Source organism: Cervus canadensis, chromosome 5 (genome assembly GCF_019320065.1).
Source record: "Cervus canadensis isolate Bull #8, Minnesota chromosome 5, ASM1932006v1, whole genome shotgun sequence".
NCBI lineage: Eukaryota > Metazoa > Chordata > Mammalia > Artiodactyla > Cervidae > Cervus > Cervus canadensis.
In genome coordinates, this window is record NC_057390.1 from 99589258 (window position 1) to 99611277 (window position 22020).

General features: G+C 61.8%; 1 protein-coding gene across 4 annotated transcripts in view; it reads right to left on the bottom strand.

Moving 5' to 3' along the window:
• Positions 1-22020, bottom strand: part of VAV2 (vav guanine nucleotide exchange factor 2) — a 188586-nt gene that overhangs the window by 78155 nt on the left and 88411 nt on the right. For all 4 annotated transcript variants that reach the window (XM_043470124.1, XM_043470123.1, XM_043470122.1 and 1 more), the window contains exon 3: positions 718-776. In XM_043470124.1, the coding sequence (XP_043326059.1) occupies positions 718-776 (59 nt within the window). The remainder of the gene's footprint in view (positions 1-717; positions 777-22020) is intronic.

Consider the following 22020-nt stretch of genomic DNA (forward strand, 5'->3'; position numbering starts at 1 on the left):
ACCCTGCTGGCCCAAGACCCAGGGACACCGAAGGAGGCAGGCCCTAGGCTCATCCCCATCGAGTGTGGAACCTGGTCTCCCTGACCCCGCTCTGAGGGTCAGAATCTGCAATGACCAGGTCTCACCTGGGGCTGCCCTCCCCTGTCCTCTGTGGCCGGCATCCCCCATGCCCCCAGACGCCTCTGCCCCCTCAGTCCCAGGGCCCCCCACCCCCCAACATCCATGTGTCAGAGATCAGACCCCAGGGCCATGGAACTCTGCAAATCTGAGCAGAATTAAAGCCAAGAGTGGGGCGATTCCTGCCAGGGAGGCCCACAGCCACAGGCAGGCAGGCCCCCTGGCTCAGCCCCAACTCCACAAACAAACACTGCTACTTCATTGGAGGCAAAACCCAGCTCTGACGTGTGGAGAGGGCATTTAGGTAGGCGATGATCTGTGAAAGGATTAATTTGCTGATCTCATTACCTAAATCGAAAGAGATTTTGCAGCCATCAGTAACAGGCTTGCAAGATTTCCCGGGTGTGAGCTAAAGCCTCGCCCATCCTCCCCACCCCTTCCAGCCACCACCAACAGGCAACCTGACAACACGTTGAAAATTCATGAGAAAGACAAGGGCCAAGGGTATCTGTTCAAAACTCCAGTATCTGTGACAGGGCACGCGCGGGCCAGACGAGGACGAAGAGGTGGGCGCCCTGCTGCGCGCTCCGCGAAGCTCACCTGATCCCTTTGTTCTGAGCCAAGTTGTGCAGGGAGAGTCTTGACACGGCGGAGATGACCTGGAGGGGGAGACGAAAAGACGCTTCTGTAATTTCATGAGAAAGCCGGAAGTCATCAAGAAACAGTAATGAAGTGTTTTGTAGATGTTGAGAACAGTTACTAAAGCACGTTTCATCTCAAGAACAAAAAAAAGCAGAGCATAAGATGTTTTTAGGCAAGACACCTGCTTTGTATTTGTCGGGCAGGATGCGCCGTCTCGGGGCACTAACGTCTGCTGAGAGCCGTGTACGCCCGGCGCAGTGCCCTGGAGCCCAGGCCTGGGCTCACAGCCCCTCTGCCATCTCCTGCCCCCAGCCACTCACTGAGTCCCGCTCTCCTCTCCCCCAGGAGAGGGTCTGCCCCATCCGGGCCACCCCCGGTGTGCACACACATCACGACCACAGAGGTTCCCCCCAGGCTCCTGCTCTGGAAGGCACCATGTGGTTTAATAATAACTCCTGTTCACGGTGGGTGCTGACCCATTTCACAGGTGGGGAGACAGAGACCCAGAGACGTCAAGTGACTCGCCCAAAATCACTCAACAGCCCGGAGTGCAGCATAGAGGCAAACATCCCAGCGTAGAGCTCCCTTCCCTTCCAGCCCCTCCAATCTTTCCGTATGGACCATTTAAACAGATGCCCAGCTAGCTAGAGGATCAGGGTGTAGACGGAAAACAAGGACCCCCAGGTTCAGACTGCACAAGGGCATCCCCGGAGGCTCTCCCTGGATGGACAGATGTGCCGAAGTCCTGGGGTCCCTGCCCCAGCCCGCCCCGGTCTTGCCGTGACCAGCCCCCTCCAGACACACAGGACCCACCCGGCTCCCAGCCTCAGAGGCCTCAACACAGCCAACCCACAGATCTTCCGATGACCAGGGCAAGCAAGGACGAGGCTCCACAGATGGTCACGGGGAAACGGGGCCAGGCGACAGCACGGCTGACCCGAACACAGAGTGTTACACGCTCAAGCGTGATTCGCGGGTCACACAAGCTGCTCACAATTCCCAGCGGGACTGACGGGGAGCCCGCTGGGTGAGACCACACACCGAGGAGGCAGAGAGACAGGTCTCGACTCTGAGAGCCTGCCGCGTGTACACGGGTGTGTGTGTGTGCACGTGTGTCCACGCACACGTGCATCTGAGGCCAGGGCATGTGAACACGGCCTGTGATGACCACTGGCTAAATTCACAGACACCCTCTGCTGGGCGCTGGTGCCCCAGAAACTGAGCCAAATCAGCCTTTCATGTGCGTAATCCCAGCGAATCCTCACACCCCTGAGGCTGGCCATGCACACGTGGGACATGGGAAACCCGAGGCCAGGTCACCTCCCCAAGCCCCCACCCGGGACACGCGTCTCGGACCTCCTGTGAGGTTGCTCTCTGTCCTGCGGCAATTTTTTAAAAGAGGGGAGAGAACCCCGCACTGTATAGAAGGGCCCTTTCTCAGCCGGCAAGACGGCGGACTCACCCAACAAGCCAAGCGCTGTGCGCTGACTTCCGGGAGGCGTGCTGTTTCAGGGGCCGGTCTGTTTCCCCAGACAAGACTCAATGGGCTGATTGTGCAGCTGGCCCAGCCGGGGGCCCCACATTCAGGCGCGCCAAGAGGCCTTTCACAAATAGTGAGCGACTTGGCTTCTGCTGTTATTCTTGGCTTTTAAGGGCTCTAAATATTTAGGAAGGACAAAAATTAAAGCAATATTGCTCGATGTCCTTACAGTCACTAGACAGAATGCTGGAAGTGTCGGGGCCCAAGGGTTTGGGAACTGGAGGGCACATGTGCCACCCCACGCCTACGCCTACCATGGCAGACATCACTAGTCAACTGCTGCACTCCTCCGCCCGGAGCCAGACAGAACTTAGGATCCTCCTTGCAGAGTCCAAACAGGACACCAGCAACCGGTCAGCACTGGCTCGGGAGACGAAGTCTGTCTGCTGACCTGGGGTCGGGGCTGCGTCTCCTACGGGCAGAGCCCAGGACAGCGGGCAGCTGCCACCGGTGAGCAAGCCGAGGCCAGGAGACGGGTCCGTGTGTCTGCGGGTCCCCAGTCTCAGGGGACAGAACAGCTTCTGCAGCTGCCGCGACCACCGCAACGCTAGGCCCTGAGCTCTCAGCCGCTCTGCTCCAGGCTGGAGCCTGTCACCAGCGGTTACTGAAGGGCTCTGGATTCCGGTCGCCAGACGGGGCCAGCTCCTTCACCGGGCTTAGCCGTCCCAGCTCTGCCTGGGGCGCCCCGTCCCTTGCTGGTCCGTCCTGAGCATCTGTGCAGAAACGGAAACCTCAGGTCTCACCTGGGGGGACCAGGGCAGGGGATGCAGGGAGCAGACCCCTGAGAGCCGCGGGGTCAGATGAGGGGCGGGGTCCCAGTGAAAGGTTAGGGAGCAGGTGTCGCGAAGCACCCTAGCGGCTCCCGGAGGCATCTCTGGCCGGTGCCTTCCCCACCCTTGGGGTGAGAGCTGGGCTTCCCCAGAGGCCTGCCTCTCCCATGATGATCAAAAACCTCCCGGCTCACAGTCCCTGCCAGCTCCTCTGAAAACATAAATGTCAAAGGATGACATTTCCCCATCTTCTATCTCCCCTTCTCGTCTGCATCCCTGATAACGAGTGAAAAGACGCACACCTGCTCGTCCTGCCCTCCTCCCCCCTCCCTCTACACAAAAGGCTCAGACTCCTGGGCTCAGCGGTCCCGCGGGGCCCACGGAGCCTCAGCCCCAGGCGAGCAGAGGACCGTGTGTGCAGAGGCCAGGCAGGGAATCAGAGGGAGGAGGGTGTGTGCCCCCGGGGACCTGTCATGCCGGGAGCAGACACCCGCACGGCTAGCTCCCCAAAGCCGCGGATGTCCGTGCTGTTCGCGCGTCTACCTCCTGCCTCGACTGTGACCTTCAATGTTTCAGCCCCTCCACTTGGTGAAGGACTAAGAATGGTTCTGACAGCGCAGAGCCCGGGGCCTGAGGCCTGGACTCTGGATGGCAGTCTCGCTGGGCCCCACCAGGCGCGGACTGCTCGGGCCCCGAGGTGGGACCCCACCAGCCTGCATCCGGGCAAACAGACTCCCAGATACCGCTGGCCAGTCGGCTTCCTCGAGTTCATGGGAGGAGATTGAGAATGGAGACTCCCAGGCCCAGCCCAGAGGGTGCCCCCCCGCGGAGCAGGCGTGGGGCGAGGTGGGGGCGGCGGGGACTGGAAGGGTCTGGGCTGCAGTCAGATGGCCTGCTGGTGGGGAACAGCCTGCACCGTCCTGGGTTCACATCCAGCCACTGGCCTCAGTCTGCCCGTCTGTGAAATGGGGACGAGTGCACCCCTCCCATGAGACTGCTAGACTCGATGGAACGTGTGCCAGGCGTCTGGCCTGCAGCAGGTGCTCACGAACGCCTGCAGAAGCGCGTTTTGCACGACCAGGGGTGGAGGAGATCCACACGGCGATTTAGGGTTGACTCACCCCCTCCACCGACTTGGGCTTCCCGGGTGGCTCAGCAGTAGTGAATTTGCCTGCAATGCAGGAGATGCAGGTTCAGTCGCTGGGTCGGGAAGGTCCCCTGGCGAAGGGCACGGCAACCCACTCCAGTATGCTTGTCTGGAGAGCCCCATGGACAGAGGAGCCTGGAGGGCTACAGTCTATGGGGGCACAGAGTCGGACGTGACTGAAGAGACTTCGCACACACACAGGAACCTGCCCTTATTTGGATGAAAGCACAGGAAGGGGGTGAAAGGTCTGGTTCCAGGCTCGACTTCAAAAGAGAAGTTCAGGATGAGGGCTGAAAAGGCAGAGGCCGAAGGCCAAGGTGGGGATAGACAGACAGAGAGGGTGGGGACTCTGCCTTTAGAAGGCAGCATCACTCGGAGGCCTCCAGGCAGGCCTGGACTCTGCAGCCCTTTGCCAAAGCCTCTGCTGAAACGTGGGGAGACGCAGTCAGACAGCAGCCTTGCAGGCTGTGCCCTGAGTGGGCAGAGTCAGCTGCAGGCTGCCCAGCTTGCCAGCCCTCCTCTGCTTGGGTCCCTGGGCTGCAGCAGTCAGCCTCCTGGGGGGACAAGGGCTCTAACTCAGGGGAGGACTCACCTCCTACCTCTCCAGGGCAGGGTTTGCGAACTGCAGGTGCTGACCTGCTGGTGAGGCATAAACTCAGACAGGTCCCAAGGGCATTTTTCTCACTGAAGTAGGATGAGATGGGAACAGACAAGACAGGACAGACAATATTGGAAAAGAGAAGTAAAACACTATCTCAGGGAGCTTTATTTTCAGTCAGTCTAGAGGATACGAGGGACTTCGCTTCCCTGACTTATTCACTCATCAAACATTCAATGCACCCTGATATGTGCCAGCCCCGGGCCTTGTGGCCGGATCATAACAGAGGATGGATCAGATTCAGGGACATTTTACCTCCCACTGGCACCGTCTCAGAGCTCCAAGAGCCCCAGGAGACTCCCTCCCAGGAGACGGGCTGGACTGAAACTGTGCCCCCATTTTACAGACAGGAATCGAGGCCCAGGGACCCACAAACTCGCTCAAGGTCATACTGCAGCAGCTATCACGTCTGACCCTAAAAGCAGGCTCTGAGCTGCCTCTTCACAGACGAGAAAGACTGCGGCTCACCGAGTTCATATGACGGCCTGAGAACAGGGTGACTGCAAGATGCTCGAAGAACGTTTGGGGATGTGGGTGAGTGGGTAAGCAGAGAGGGGGCGGGTGCGTGGATGGCGTGTGGCTGGAGGGAAGGACAGATGGACAGGTGGGTGGATGGACAGACAGGATCAACAGCAGAGGTCCAATGAGAACCCGCCTCCCAATCCTATATCTTAATGACAAGAACACGAGCTATCGTTTATCAAGCCCTTACTAAGTGCCACGCAATACACTGGGATGAACATGACGCAAACGTGACTCCTGCATGGAATGTCTCTCCCCCGCTCTCCACGCATCGGACGCAGACACTGGGGACCAGAGAGAACAAGGGCCCTGCCTCCATCACGGGAGCCAGCAGAGGACAGCGAAACCCCGCGCTCCTCTTCCAGGCCCCCTGCACCGCGTCTCCCAGCCTCTCCCGCAGTCCCTGAGGTCAGCCCGATGGGAGCAGACCTCCCGGGGGCTACTCTCAGGCACGGCTCACAAAGCTTCCCTGCTTCTGGGGCGACCTCGAAAGCCTCAGGTTAAAGGTGGCAAAGCCGCCGTCACACTGGGTCCCAGAAGGTCTGCGCGACACAAGAGGCCACACACGCACGCACCGTGCACACGCCCTGCACGCCGGGCCCTCCCTGAACGGTCCGGCCGTCCCCGGTGGGAGCCGGCCCGGCCCAGGCGCCGCCTTCCCCGACGCTCTACTATCACCAGGCGTGCGTCACTCTGCCCTGGGCTCTGCAGCACCGGGCTCTCGAGTTGTGGGATCTCAGTTCCCAACCAGGGACTGAATGCACGGCCCTGACCTGCAAGGCGGATTCTCAAGTCTCTGCCCTGCAACTCAGGACGTGAGCCGAGGACCCCACGGAGATGATCCAGAGGAAGGATGGACAGGGACACACCTCGGCCTTTAAAAGGCCCGGCTGCCCAGTCGCTGGTCAGCTGGTGAGTGGGCGGGTCCGTCAGCCCCGCGTGGTCAGGGGGGCGCCCCGCCATTCTGAGGAATCGCTAAGCGGGAACGGCACAGACCAGGAAGACCCCCCTATCAGCCAGGACCAGACATGGCAAACACACAGCGGCGCCTCGGAGCCAAACGGCCAAGACCATCAAGCTCATTTAAATACGTTGCCCCGGAAACTCTCTATCAGCCGGGGAAATCTACAGCCAACACGGCTGCATATTCAGAAGCAAATCATTATAAACGGCTTTCTCCAGCTCAGCCGCCAGCATTGCCCTTCTGCTTTTTTCTCTTTTCTCATTGAAAGCAAGGTCAGAGACATTGCTGCCACTGCCTTCAGAATGACAAGCGGCGGCGAGGAGGGACTCGTGATGGACCATGGGCGTCCACGCTCCGTGTTCAAGCTCTGCTGCCAAGAGGCCAGGAAACAAAAGCAGGTGGGGAACGCGGTCATCTCAGCCACCACCTGCGGCATGCGCCCGCAGGCCCTACAGATGGGGTCTTCCTTCCAGGGAGCCAGAAGGAGGCTGGGAGAGGGGAGGGGGCTGGACTCCAGGCCCCAAGACAGCGAAACAGCAAAATGAAAACCCACTCGTGGGGCCAGGTGACCGGTGGCAAGGGAGGGCAGTCTGGCCATCCTTAGTGGGTCGGAGCTTCAGAGTGATTTACGAGGAACGAAAAAGGCTAATAAGGAAAAAAAGTCCATCAACATCTCGGAACTGGCCACTGCTTTCTCCTGCCCTTGAACCGAGCTTCCAGTGAGACTTGAAACCACGCCCCACATCTAGCTTCCTCACTTGCTGGGTCCAGATCAAGAAAAGACCCTCAAATGCAGGGAGAAGACACCACCCTGAGCCTCGGGAGCAGCGGCCAGTCTCCACGCCTCGGTCTCTGCAGGCGCTGACGTCTGCGACACGGACAGACAGAGGGCTGAATGTCGACACACGGGGTCCCCGAGCCGGGGGCCCTACGGGGCCTGAGCCGCTGGCCTCACAGGCCCCTGCCCACGGCGCACCTCCAGGGCAGCCAGCACCTGCACACCTCGGTCTCCCAGTGCGTGGACCCGGCGTCTCCACGGCCACCCGCCAGAGGGGCTGCTAGTCTCTGCAAGCTGAGAAAACCGAAGCCCAGAGGGTACGGTGACGTGACCGAGGCCTCACCACTGCGGTCAGGGACCACGCCGGAGTCGGGCTCCCGAAACATACAGGAGGCCCTGCAAAAGCAGGGACACCAAGCGTCTGTCCTTGCCGCCTCCCCCGCACCAGGAGAAAGCCTGAGCCCCCGCTTACCCCGGGAGGGTGGTCACGGGGGACAGGCTGGTTCCGCTGCCAGCTCCGTCCTTCCCCCAACCATCCGCCCCCACCTCGGGCCCCAGTTTCCTGCTGGGAACGAGGGGCTGTGACCTGGTTACCAAGGGCTCGGATCCTGGGCACGGGGCACAGGGGTCACCCAAAGCAGGGGCCAAGCAGAAGCCCCCAGGGACATCACAGCCGTGACCAGCCCCGGACCAGGCGCCTGGAGGGGCGAGCAGCCCAGGGCCTTGGAGACCAGCTGACCGCCACGCTGAGCCCAGGAGGGGCGGGGCCACCCCACCCCCATTCCGCCCTGTGTCCTCAGCCCCCAGCACCCGCACCCTCTTTGTGTCTCTGAGGCCTCACTGGGTGGGGTGCCCCTTCCTGACACCCTAGGAAGAGCTGCAAGAGGAGGGCTGAGCGGCAGACCCCGCTCCCTGGCGCCATCCCCTCCCGGCTGCAACCAGCTAAGGTGCCGTCTGCCCCGACCAGCGACCAGCGTGCAGGGGTACCAGCCCAGCCCCTGGCACCTCGAGGAGAAGCAGTCCTAGGACCAGTCGAGGCAGGAGAGGCCAGGGGCAGCGCTCCGTACGCCTGGGAGCCAGGAGAGAAGAGGCCGGGAGGGAAGCTGGAGCCAGGGGCCCTCATGGGACACAGGGAGGGGTCAGGAGAGGGTGGAGCGTCCAGAGCCCCCACCGCGGGATCCCTGCAACAGACAGTGTCCGTCCAAGGGCCCCGGGCACTGACCGTCTGTGGTCCCTGATCCGTAAAGTCAAGGCACAGGAGTGGGAGAGGACTGGGGTGGGGACCTGAACTAGAGCTCTTCCCGACCCGGAAGGCTTGCAGGAATCAGCCAGGAAAACGCCAAGTCCGTAGCAGAAGGAGCTTAGCAACCATCTGGTCCAAAGTCTTCACTCTGCAGACGGGAAACCTAAACCCCGGCTCGGGAGATGCAAGCGATTGGCAAAGGCCACCCAGGACCCTCCAGGCAGACACAGCGTTGGAAGCAGGGCGCAAGGCCCTGCTCTGATTGGCCTCATGACAACCGCTGCGGACATGTGTCCAGCCCTGCCCCAGCCAAGTCTTTACGAGGCTTATTTCTATTTAACGATTTAAACTTCCCCCTCCTCCTCCTTGCTACATCCACCAAGGAGACATTCCTGCCGATCTTCCCATTTCACAGAGGAACAATTGAGGCTCAGGATTCACAGCTGAAAGCGGGTGAGCAGAGGTGGACCCAACTCGTCCATCTGCCCGCCGGACCCCAGCCCCGCCCCGAAAGGTGGGCTCATCCAGTCCTGATCGGAGGCCAACACACAGCAGCCTCGCCTCCAGGCATGACAGCAGGGTTGCTAAGTGAGGCCCTGAGGCTCCTGAAGTTGAAGCTCCAATCCTCTGGCTACCTGATGCGAAAAACTGACTCATTGGAAAAGACCCTGATGCTGGGAAAGATTGAGGACAGGAGAAGGGGGTGACAGAGGATGAAGTGGTTGGATGGCATCACCGACGCGATGGACGTGAGTTTGGGCAAACTCCGGGAGTTGGTGATGGACAGGGAAGCCTGGCGTGCTGCCGTCCATGGGGTCGCAAAGAGTCGGATGTGACTGAGCGACTGAACTGAACTGAGGTTCCCGGGGGCCGGGAAGCGTGTCAGACCACAAGGTGGCAGAGGAGCTGGAGGAGTGGGTCGCCCCGGCCACTCACCGTCTGTGAACGCGGCCTCCCCTCCCCCTCAGCACGCCTCCCTGCTACCACAGCTGCGATGCCTGATGACTGATAACACGCAGCAGGGTGGGGAGCGGGCTGGGCCTGCCCTGCCCCATCTGGCAGGTAAGAGGTGAGCCGAAGGCATGTCCAAACACAGGCGGCATCTCAAACCCAGCCGCAGACAGGCAGCGCCAGAGCTCCCCACTGATCCGAGGCGAGGCCGCCCAGCGGCATGAGTCACTGCCCAGAAGGTACCAGAATCCCTGGGGCAGGACTAGACGCCCCGCCCAGGCCTGGGATGCCGATACACTTTACAGAACAGCACGGGGAGGCGGAAGGACACCCAGCCCCAGGCGAGGGCCTCCCCCCTCCCCAAAGGCCCCCACTGCACCTTCCCTTCTCTTATCCTGGGGAACCAAGGGGCCAGACAGCAGGCAGGCGTCTACACAGCTTGCTCTGGGAGCGGGTCCCCACGGCCCCACCCAGCTGCGACTGCCTCTGCTGTCACGTGGATTCCTGCCTCGGCACGGGTGACTTGTCTCCAGCACAATCCCACAGGGTCAGGACCATCGTCTCGCCTTTCCAGATGAGGAAACCGTGGCCCCGACAGGCGTCCTCATTGCCGGGGACCACCTGTGAGAGGCGGCGGCCCAGGCTGTCTGAGCCCAGGCCCCTCTGAGAGGCGGCATCTGCCTCTGCACTCCATCCTCACACTTGAAAGAGCTGCTGAGAAACAGGGAGTGGATCCTGTTTTCCTCCATCCCCTCCCAGAACCGCAGCTGGGGGCACCGGATTCTGGGGCAGTGGCTGTCCCCAGCACACAAACCCAAGGGGTGGCAAACCACACCCCCCAGCACCCTGGCCCCACCGCTGAGAGTCAGCCCACGAGCAGCGCTCAGAGTCACACCAGCCTCACAGGGGCCTCCTTGAAGGAGCCAGCACGCAAGTGGGCCTGAGCCCTGACCCCCAGCCCGATCCCTGACCACGAGTATGGCGCTGGGCTGCAAAGTTAGCTGCCTGGCTCACTGAATCCTCAGCCACGTGAGAAGGTGATGTTGCACCCCATGTCAGATAAAGAGACTGAGGGTCAGAGTGGTCACCTACACACGAACAGAGACAGTGAGAACCTGTCTGGTGAGTGTCCCAGCCTCCAGTCTAAGCCTGACCCAGGAATGCCCCGCCCCCGCCTCGGCATTTCTGGCTCGTGGGCTCCGGGCTCTGGGCTGGCCCCATCCATCAAACCCCCGGCTGCTAATGGGGACGAGGTGACAGCAGCCATTACCTGGAGAGGGCCGATGGGTTTCAGAGCCGCTTCATTGCCCTCCCTGATTAATGGCCATTTTAATGGGAAGGGGAACAAAAATTGTATCTTTTACGCCCTGGCAATAATTTTTCAACATACACACTTATCTCTGAAGTGATGACTTAGTAACTCCATTATTAACTGCTAGCACAACCCCAGTGCCCTGAGCAGCGTGAATCTCTCCACCCTCGCCGGCTCCTTGCCTCTGACGTCAGCCCCTGAAGATCCTCGGGAGCTCTGGCCGCCCTGCGGCCCTGCGGTGTATTCCCTACCTCCTCCCCGGGGTTTCTGACAGCAAAGGAGGGTGCGGCTCTGCCCCCAGCCCCTGGAGCAGGGCGGGGCTCTGCCTGCACTGTGTTCACACTCCCAGCCCTGCTGACACTGCTGCTGACATCCCGCAGAAGGGCAAGCAGGGATGTTGGGGGTGACTGTCGGCACCACAGCAGCCATGGAGCTGTGTGAGGACGGTCCTGAGCAGCTACACAAGTCAGAGGACAAACTGCAAGCCCAAGTGTGTTCATGGCTAGGTGGGTGTTTCTGGAAAGATCTGATAGCACTGAGCATTTAGAAAGGTCATGCTGAGTCTGACACATGACGGTCCCTGTCCATTACCAGGAGAAGCAAATGCTGAGTATAGCTGAGTCCCAAGCTCCTCAGCTGAGAAATGGGGACAACACACACCCTCATGGCTGAGGAGGTCCCCCACACTTTGGGTTCACTGTCAGAGCCACAATCATCACTTCTGCCCCTCCTGGGAGTGGCCCCCCACTTCCACCAAGTCCACTGTGGTGGTCTGTCACTGGACAACAGCTAGCCTTCACTATGGACCAAATGTTTGCATCCCCCCAATATTCATATTTTTTTCCCAGTATGCATGTGAGAGTTAGACTATAAAGAAAGCTGAGCGCCAAAGAATTGATGCTTTTGAACTGTGGTGTTGGAGAAGACTCTTGAGAGTCCCTTGGACTGCAAGGAGATCCAACCAGTCCATCCTAAAGGAGATCAGTCCTGGGTGTTCATTGGAAGGACTGATGTTCCAGATACTACTCCAGCTGAAACTCTAATACTTTAGCCATCTGATGTTAAAAGCTGACTCATTTGAAAAGACTCTGATTTTGGGAAAGATTGAGGGCAGGAGGAGAAGGGGCCGACAGAGGATGAGATGGTTGGATGGCATCACTGACTCAATGGACATGAGTTTGGGTAAACTCCAGGAGTTGGTGATGGACAGGGAGGCCTGGCGTGCTGTGGTTCATGGGGTTGCAAAGAGTCGGACATGATTGAGCGACTGAACTGAACTGAACTGAAAATTCACGTATTGAAGCCCTACTCCACAATGCATTTGTCACTGGAGGTGATCAGGTCACGAGGGTGGAGCCCCATGAAGGGGATTAGTGCCCTCAGAAGAAGAGACTGGCGAGAGACGTTCTCTGTTTCTCTCCAACACATGGGGACAGAGACAACGTTTACAGCATCCTGAGCTGATAAGACAACCCCGAGGAGACGATCCTGCAGACTGTGCCCACAGCCAGCCTATCCCCAGGAGGGTAGGGACAGGTTTTCCAAAAGGGTCCACAGAGCCGCAGGCAGGGGTGGGGAGGAGCCGAGGGCAGCAGCTGACCACGGGGTGTGGGCCGCCCACCTCCCTTGCTCGTGTGTCCTACAAGAGGGAGCAGGGCTCGCAGGCTCTGCTCAAGGTCTCCCCGTGGCCCTGGCCCGGCGCGCCATCCCAGGGTGCCCGTGGCGCAGCCTTCCACGGGGGCAGAGGGCCAGGCTTGGCATCACTAAACCCGGCTTCGTATCCAGCTGCAGACTGTCCCTGCGACCCTGGCAACGCCCTCAGCTCGCCAGAGTCCCAGGCCCTCATCTGTGACGTGGCAGTGATGACACGGCAGGGGTTCTCCGTCCCCACCTACACGGTCAACAGGGTTCAGCGAGCAGCAGGACATGCCAAGGCCTGTGGAGGGACGAGAGGTCAGAGGGAGCCTCCGGGGTTCACAGGAAGCACCAGCGGGAGACCCTACCGAGCTGGGGTGGGGGCATCAGGGAAGGCTTCCTGGAGGAGGTGCCACTCAACCTCAGACCTGAGGGGTGAACGGGACGTGGCTGGGTGACAGGCTCGCGTGCGTCAGAGGGCCAACACAAACGCGGCAGGCTCACGGTAAATGAGGGCACCCTGCCCGCAGGACAGCCTGGAACCTGACACTGCAGTGTGCAGCCAGCTCACCCCAACCACGAAGAACCTCTCCCCTTCCGGTAGCAGAGTCAGCGCAAGCCCCCGTGCCGCCCAGCATCTTTGCACCAAGGAAACCCTCGGCAGGAAAGGAGCCTACGGTGACTCCCTCCCCTGCGCGTGCTGATGGCAGAAACAGCTGGAAAACGGGCAGAGCTCCGGACTGCGCCCCCAAAGTGGTTTCCTCTCGATTCCTGCTCACTGCTGGCCCATCGGGGCCTTCCCGCACCAGCCACCGCACGGATTCTCGTCCTATCAATACTTGTGAGTAGGCTTCAAAGATGCATTTTTTCCCCAGAGTAGATTCCCCGTGACCACAAGAGAGGAGCTGGCCCGGAGTGGAGGAGACAGAACTGCTGCCTTGGGGGGAGGTGAGCAAGGACTGGCCGGCACCTCAAGGCCGCGGCTCGGCCTCCCCAGCTGGCCTCATGCGGGCCGTGCGAGGGACGCTGGCCCCAGCCGGAATCTGGTCTTTAAAACACCTGTCTGACGCCGGAGGAGCCCACGGGCACGTGAAAACCAGACGCCACGAGGGGTCCTGTGGGGCCCTGTGGGGCCCTGTGGGGTCCTGTGGGGTCCTGGTACAGAGAAGAGCAGGTGGGAACACCAAGGAAACAGGATACAGCATGGCCTGCGGTCCCGCTAACACCTCCCCGCTGGCTGATCAACGGCCACACCGTCCTGAGCTGGAGGAGGATGATAGCGTCAACGGGACACACGGGGTTTGGGGGACGGGAGGTCTACTATCTTCTCAGTTCTCTGTGAATCTGAAACTGTCCTAATAACGGGGTCTGTTTGAGGGGGGCTGCCTTTGGTTGGGGTGCGGTGGGCAGCCCACTCGGCCCCCTCGCCTGGCGGCTCTCCAGGACTCTGGTTGTGGAAATGAGGTCGGGAGGCAGATGAGAACTCGGGGCCTGGAGCCCTGAGGGTCCCTCCACGCAGGTGTCGGTCCTCAGATGCGCCCGTGATAGAAGCCACAGCCCCACTCCCGGAGGGGCCTCGGCTCAGGCACCTCACCGAGTGGCCTGGGGTGGCCAGTGGGCTCTCCCCACCAACAGCGTGGCTGGAAGAACTACGCGCCCATCAAGCCACCTCCAAGACTGGGCTCCGGACACCAAAGCGCACAGCCTTCCGCAGGCCAGAACTGTCTGCAAGTGGGTGACCCGCGACAAGGCCCACCTACACCAGTTCTGGGTTGTTCCGTATCCACGAGCTTCCTTCCCAGAAGAAGGATGCTCGCCAGCAGCACGGAGGCAACAGAACCGCCCAGGCCAGGAACACGGGAACCCAGCCCCCCATTAGGGGGCACCGATCACAGTCTGGGGGCGGGGGCGGCACAGAGAAAGGACCCACACCAGGTGAGCCCGCCAGCAGCCCGGCGGAACCCGCCGGGGTCCCAGCAGCCCGTGAGGGCGGCCTGGAAGCCACCCAGGATTTCAAGCCCCCCCACCTCCCGCCACAGTGCATCTAACACCAAAATGTATAATTTAACATTCAATATTTCTATCCCAGATCGGAATTAATTATTTAATGTCCCATCAAAAGCAATTCTATCTTCTGCACTGATTCAGATGTCCCAGCGCCTCCCCCGCCCTGGCTGGCATCCCAGCAGAGCCGGGGAAGGCGGGTCAGGCCCCCAGCAGGCACTCGAAGAGCACCTGTGACGTGCCCAGCAGACCCTGCTCCCTGGGGCAGAGCCGGGGCCAGGGTCACACCGCGTCGCGTCTGGTGCCCAGCAGGTCCCCAGATTGCATGGGGGGTTCCAGGCGAGGAGTGAAGGCTTCAGCCTATCCTCAGTGGACTGTTCCCACCTGGGATGCATCGTGAGAGACACGGAGCCAGGAGGAGGCGGTGGAGGTGCGGGCTGCTGGGGCAGACGGAGCGTAAGGCCTCTCACAGATTTTAATGCGGCCAACACAGCCTGCAGGCCTCCCGGCAGGTTCTGCCTGCCCGCCAGCCCTCCCCTCTGCTCTCAGGATCGGCTGGACCCCCCTCTCCCGGGCACAAGCCAGCTCCAGTCCTGGCCTTTGCCAGAGTCCCCACCGCCCCCCTCTGGCGCCCCCCTCTGGCCGCCCCTCCCGCACGCCTCCCTGGTATCCTCACGCGGCCCCTCCAGGTACCAGAGGCTGGAGTAGACGCCGCCAGGCCTGGCAACTGCACGGGGCCAGCCTACGGGCTGGGACTTCTTAAGAGGTCACGGCAAGGCCCCCAGGGAGAAGGAGGGCACGGCAGAGAAGACAGATGCAGAGCGAGGAGGCCTCAGGCCCCTGCCACCGGGGGGACCCTCCCCAGCCCACCCGTGCCCCTCACACCTGGATTCGGGCTTCTGGCGTCCAGAGCCGGGACACACACCCTCCGGAGTTGTGAGCGCCTGGAGAATGGCCCCTGGCATGGCAGCCACAGGACACCATACGAAGCTAACAAGGACAAAGACCCGCCATCGCAGCCCCCGGGGTGGCCCTGCCAGCGCCTGGCACAAAGGACAGCTCGCCTGAATCTGCTGCCGTTACAGCCAAGCCTGAGGGTCCCTCCAGAGCCCACGTCCTTCCCGAGACCTCGAGGCGTGACCTTGCTTGGAAAAGGGGCCGCTGCAGGTGTAATTAGCTACAACGCAGTCATCCTGGGACGGGGTGGGCCCTTCACTTGATGTGACTGGTGTCTCCACGGGGACACGGGGAGATAAGGAGCTGTGTGACGACAGAAGCCCAGGCAGGAGGGACGCAACCACAAGACAGAAACCCCTGGAGTTGCCAGGAGCCCCACAAGGGCCGAGGGACCCTCCCCCAGCGCCTGTGGGGGGAGACCACCCAGGGAGACCCCGCCCCCGGAGCCTGCGGGTGGAGCTGACCCCGCCAACACCTGGACTCGGGCTTCTGGCGTCCAGAACCGGGACAGACGGCTTTCTGGAGTTGAGCACCCAGTGAATGGTCCCTGGCATGGCAGCCTCAGGACCCCGTACAGAGCTGAAGGTTGCAAACGCCGGTCCAGAGTTGAGAGTGCTGACTGTGTGAGGTTACAGCACCCCACCAGAGCTCCAGGGGCCCCTGCAGCAGAGGCAGCCAGCAGCCCAGGAGGACAGCACGGCTTCATCCGCGGAGGAGACAGGGTGGTGCATCTTGGTGACCCAGCACACGTCGTCCAGCTACGTGCAGCAGCTGAAGGGCACGTCCCTGCTAGTCAGGGCCTGACAGAACGTGGTCTGCTGGAGAAGGGAATGGCAAACCACTTCAGTGTTCTTGCCTTGAGAGCCCCGTGAACACAATGAAAAGGCAAAAAGATATGACACTGGAAGATGAGCTCCCCAACCCCCAGGTCGGGGGTATGCTACTGGGGAAGAGCAGAGAAATAGTTTCAGAAAGAATGAAGCAGCTGGGCTAAAGCAGAAATGATGCTCAGTTGTGGACATGACTGGTAGTGAAAGTCCGACGCTGTAAAGTGCAATATTACACAGGAACCTGGAATGTTAGGTCCATGAATCAAGGCAAATTGGAAGTGGTCAAACAGGAGACGGCAAGAGTGAACATCGACCTTTTAGGAATCAGTGAACTAAAATGGACTGGAATGGGTGAATTTAACTCAGATGGCCATTATATCTACTACTGTGGGCAGGAATCCCTTACAAGAAATGGAGTAGCCCTCATAGTCAACAAAAAGAGTCCAAAATGCAGTACTTGGGGGCAATCTCAACACAACAGAATGACTGTTCGTTTCCAAAGCAAACCACTTAGTATCACAGTAATCCAAGTTTAGGCCCCGACCAGTAACGCTGAAGAAGCTGAAGTTGAACGGTTCTATGAAGACCTAAAAGACCTTCTAGAACTAACACCAAAAAAGACCCAGAGCAGGGATTCAACTTTTCCCGGAAGCCCCTGCCTGGCACCCTGGGTCCCAGAGTCCCTGCATCCACGGAGCTGGGGCTGGTCCCACAGGGACCTCCTTCCCCAGGAACGACCTCCCGCGGCTCCACCTCTGGGCCCCCACCCCTCAATCCTCCCATCCTAAGTCACCGGGAGGGGCGTCCCTGGGGCTGCAGAAGCCTTCCTGCCCCACTCACTCCTCAAGCACATGGACCCTACATCGCTGCCCCCTCGATGATTCATAGAGGGTCCTGGCTCAGCACAAAGTCCAGACTGGGGCTGGTGAGATGACGGCAGGGGCCACACGCCAGGAAGTCGGGGGAGGCAGGAGAGCCAGCTGGAGCCCAGGAACACTAACAGGAACCCGCTGAAACAAACCACTGTGCTGACCCCACACCGTCCCCACCAGGGCAGGCCTGGGTTCCGTGGGAGCAGCCCCCAGGGCAAGGGCTGCCTCCTGGGGTACTGAGCACCCCGTCTCGGGAGGCATGCGAGAAACTGGTGCTGATGCAGCACAGGAGATCGGACCGGCAGACTTCCCAGATCCGGGGCCGCTCTGGACGTCAGGGGTGCCGCAAAACCTTCACCTGAGGCCCGTAGGTGAGAGATGGACCATAAAGAAAACTGAGCGCCGAAGGATTGATGCTTCTGAACTGTGGTGTTGGAGCAGACTCTTGAGAGTCCCTTGGACTGCAAGGAGATCCAACCAGTCCATCCTAAAGGAGATCAGTCCTGGGTGTTCACTGGAAGGACTAATGTTGAAGCTGAAACTCCAATACTTTGGCCACCTGATGCAAAGAACTGACTCATTTGAAAAGACCCTGATGCTGGGAAAGACTGAAGGCAGGAGGAGAAGGGGACGACAGAGGATGAGATGGTTGGATGGCATCACTGACTCAGTGGACGTGAGTTTGGGTGGACTCCGGGAGTTGGTGATGGACAGGGAGGCCTGGCGTGCTGCGGTCCATGGGGTCACAAAGAGCCGGACACAACTGAGCGACTGGACTGAACTGAACTGAGGCCCGCAGACAACGGACAGCTTGGCTTACATGGGTCCCAGCAGCTCTCATGGCTGAGAAGAGGGCATTCAAAATGAACGGCAAGCATTCAGGACACTAGTACTGAAGCAAAATAAAAGCAACAGAGACACGGGGCCTGCACACACCTGCCAGGCCCCGGGGGAGGCCCCGGTGAGCGAGCGGGGCGAGCATGCCTGCCACCCCTTCCTGCCGTGACTCATGATCCAGGGCGCCTGGCTGCCCCCTCCGCCGGGAACGCCCGCCCCTCCTGCCTGACCCCAGCCTCCTCCAGGCGCCCCTCGGAGGTCACTCATCCGAGATGACCTCCTCCCGTCCCTCGGGTCTCACTGCAGTCAGCCGACTGCCCTCTCGGGTCCCTCCACACTCTTCGGGCCGACGGGGCAGCCCTCCTGCCCACGGGGTGCAGCGGGAACCCCCAGTGCTGCTGTGTGTTAACGCTGGTTACCTGGGGGACTTCCCCTGAGAACTCACCACACTCTCCCTGTACAACAGATGCTTCTTCTGCAAGTGCAGGATACCCTGAGAAGTTATGTTTTAGAAAGCCGCTGGCTTTAAATCCAGAGAGTTCAAAGACATTTAATCAGATCTGTTCACTCAGAGAGACGCAGCTCAAGGCCTTCTGATGGGATGGACACTTGGTGAGAAGCCGAAACGTAAAGGAAGCAGACGCCCGCTGACAGGCTGGGGTCGCCCAGGGACGCTGCGGCCCAGCCCCAGGTCTGCACACAGCTTCCCCCACTGCAGCCCAGCCAGACAGGGCACCGAGGAGGCCACACGCGAGGGGGGTCCAGGGCTGCCCCCAGCTCATCCTTGTCCCTGTAACCCCAGAGACTCCACTCCAGCCACGGCGGGTCCAGCAGCTCTGCCCGCAGTTAGGCGGGGTCAGGGCTGACTCGGGCCCCTGCACAGGCCTCTCTGAACGCTGGGAAGACAGGAGCCACATACTCAAAACCCGCGAATCTTTTCCAAAGCAATGGCTCCAGCTGCCCCCGAGGAAACTCCCGAGAGCAGGGGCCACGGGGGCCATGTGCGGCCCGACGGCCACCTGCTCGGCCCTGACCCGGTCGCCCTGGAGGCGGCCCCTGCTGCCCACCCTGCCTTCTCGGGCAACACAGGCGTCCCTGTCACACGGATGAGCGGCCGCGGCCCAGCGCTGCGGGCTGTTCACGGCTCTCTATCCCCAGACAAGAGCGGATCTGAGGACACCAACTCACCCACGGGCGGCAGGGCAGCCGCCGGAGCTCCCGCGAGCCCACTCTGCGCTCAGGAGGGCCTCGCGCGGTCAGGCAGCACGAGGGGCGGACGACCCCCGTCACTCTGCCCACAAGCCTGTATGTCCCAGCCGGGCCAGAGAGACATGACCCCGGGGCAGACCTCCTCCCGAGGCGCGGCCCCAGGTGACACGTGACAGCCCATGTCCCCCGGCCCGTCCCGCATGGGCAGCTCTGAGACGAAGGCCTTGCACCAGCCCATCAGCCCAAGGCGGTCTGCAGGACCACCGAGGGGGAGGCAAGCCTGCGCTCGGCGCTGCCCCCAGCCGCCCCCAAGTGGTCCCCACTTCTCTCTGGGCTGGAGGGAGAAAGGACTCATCCAGTCCCCCCCGGGGACGCCAGTCCGTGACCCCCCAGCTCAGGTGCTCAAAGCTCAGACCACAGCGCCCTGCTGCCCTGGGGACCCACTGCTACAAAGACCACGCAGAACAACAGGACGAAACTTCAGGTAGCAAATCTCAGATGAGCTCGCGCGGAGGCTGGTCCCCTCCGGGGCTGGGGTGAGGAGGCCTGATACGGCCCAGAGCAGAGCCAGCTGCCTGGGGAGGCCTTAAGAGCCAGCAAAGGCCACGGGGAGGCCGGGACGGGGCACACCTGCCCCCCCACAGCAGAGGGGAGCTCAGTGACCCTGTGCCAAACCCACGGGCTGCTTCGGGGTTTGCCCTGGGCGATTCTCCTGGGCCCCAGTGCGTCTCTGTTTCGCTCCTGGGCCTGCCTGCCCCCCAGGACCAAGGAGTGTCCCCCATTCCGGGGACACTGCAAGGGCCTCGCGGGGCGGCAGGACAGCCTCTGGGCACAGCCAGCGACCCCACTCCCAGGGCTCCGGGCCACATGCCCATCGAGAGCCGCCCTGGTCTCCCTGACCCGGACCCCAATGCTGCCGGCCGGACATGCAGCCCCCGTGGGGGCAGCTCCCTCAGACGGGCCCGGGACCCGCACCCACAGATCCCCCCGCAAGCACCCCACACACCCCCGCCCACAGCCCAGCCCAGGACCCGGCCCACTGGGCAAGCTCGGCGGGAACCGGGCCGGGGGACTCACCCCAAGGCCCCCACTTAGGTGCAAATGGTCACTCCTCCCTGGCCTCGAGGGGAGGAAGAAGGGGCGGGCGCGGCTCACCAGCCTGGGGGAGCGCTCGGGCCAGCGCAGGGCCCAAGTCTCAGACTAGAACCAGTGCCCGTCCACATCCCCGCCCAGGCCCGGGCACCGAGCAAGGCTCCAGCCGAGCGCAGTGAACACGGGAGCCCTCGGTCTGCTGAGCACACGGGTGTCTGCCCGCGTCCAGCCTCGCAGGGATCCCTACGACGGGTCACCAGACCATCACAGCGCCAGCAGCAGCCGGGCCGGGAGCCCACCGCGTGGACACGGCCTGAGTCCAGAGGCCGGAGGGGCCCCAACATGGAGGGCATCGCGTTCTGCAGTGCCCTCTCGGACACCCAGGCCAAACTAACATTGAGAAAATTGACAAATATTCTCCGACGGGCGAACTCCCCTGGGCACACCACCCTAGCACCCTGCCCCCCAAGGGCAAGGGCCCTGTCTCCCCGAGGCCTCGTGTGGGCAGGCCTGGCCCGAGGTCGCACCTGGTGGCCCCAACGGCAGGTGGAGCAGCCCCCCACCCTCCCACCCCAGGGGCTGCGTGTACCCCAAGACCTGAGCACAGGCGGCAGCACCTCCAGAGGCCCCACCGCTCAGGCTGACATTCCTTCCAGTCTGAGGGTCCCGGGCCCCGGCGCCTCACACGGGAGGGGTCAGCTGGGCACACGGGGGCGGGTCAGCTGGGCACACGGGGGCGGGTCAGCTGGGCATACAGGGGTGTGGGCCTTGTGCTCTGAGCCCCAACAGGCCGAGAACCATCTGCAGAGGCCCCTGGGTGCCCAGAGCCACACATCACACCCTTCAACCACAGCCAGCAGGCGGCCTCCACGCCTCCCAGGCCGAGGTCTGCCCCAGGTCCCAGCACAGCTCGGCCAAGAGCAGGAATCTGGGGAGAAGCACAGGTCAGGCCCCGCAGCTCACGCCCCAGCCTCCCGAGGAGGGAGAGATGGTAACCCCACGGCGTTGTGGCCACACCAGATTCAGAGAGGCTGAGTCCCCTGCCTGCTGCGGCCCAGCGACAGAGAGGCCTGCGTGCACCTCACACCAGCTCGGCCTGAGCAGACGGGCGGCGGTCCCGGACGCCAGGCACCGGGAGCAAGCTCTTCTCCCTCCGGGTCGGGGTCTGCGGGGGCCACGTGTCCAGCGGGGGCAAACCGCTTCCCCTCCGGGAGACAAGAAGACAGGCCATGCGGTGAGTGGAGCTGCTCCTCCCTGGGGCCCACAGGCGCGGATCTCGGCCCTCGAGAGCTAATCCCCTGTGGCAGGACATGTCTCTGCAACCTGGAGCTTCCACCTTTGTGCGCATTCAGCAAGTGCAGAAGGCTGCTCTCGCGCGCACACTCCCCTGGAAATCTTCGGGGACCCCCAGCCACCCGGCTTGGACTGGGGGTTAAAGTCAGACGAGCACAAGTTCTCCACACCGCCGGGGGCTCCGGGACGGACGCTGCCTGGCAGGCACCCCCCCGGCCCGCCCCCACCGAGAGGGCAGGACTTTCTGCCCAGGTCACAGAGGGGCACTCTTGGTGGGACCCAGGCAGGACTGAGGACCCAGAGGCTGGTCTCTGTCCCGCATGGCAGCAGGTTAGGGTTAGGGTTAGGGTTAGGGTTACTGGTGGGAGTGTCAACCCCAGACAGGGTGCCAGGGCTCAGGCCCACTCGGAGGAGGGAGCCAGCGGGCAGGACAGCCGCCTGGCAAGGCCGGAGCACAGCGGGACCCATCACGAGCCTCCTCTGGGTGGGGGCGGGCCGGGGGCCATCTGCTGGGCCCATTCAGGGGAAGGGACCGCTTCCCCTGCACAGAGCTCTCGGGGATTCCCTGCAAAAGCTAATTGCCTGGAAGCATAAATAACACCGCCCAGGGAGGCAGCGGGGCGGGGCCCGCGAGGCGCACAGGCCGC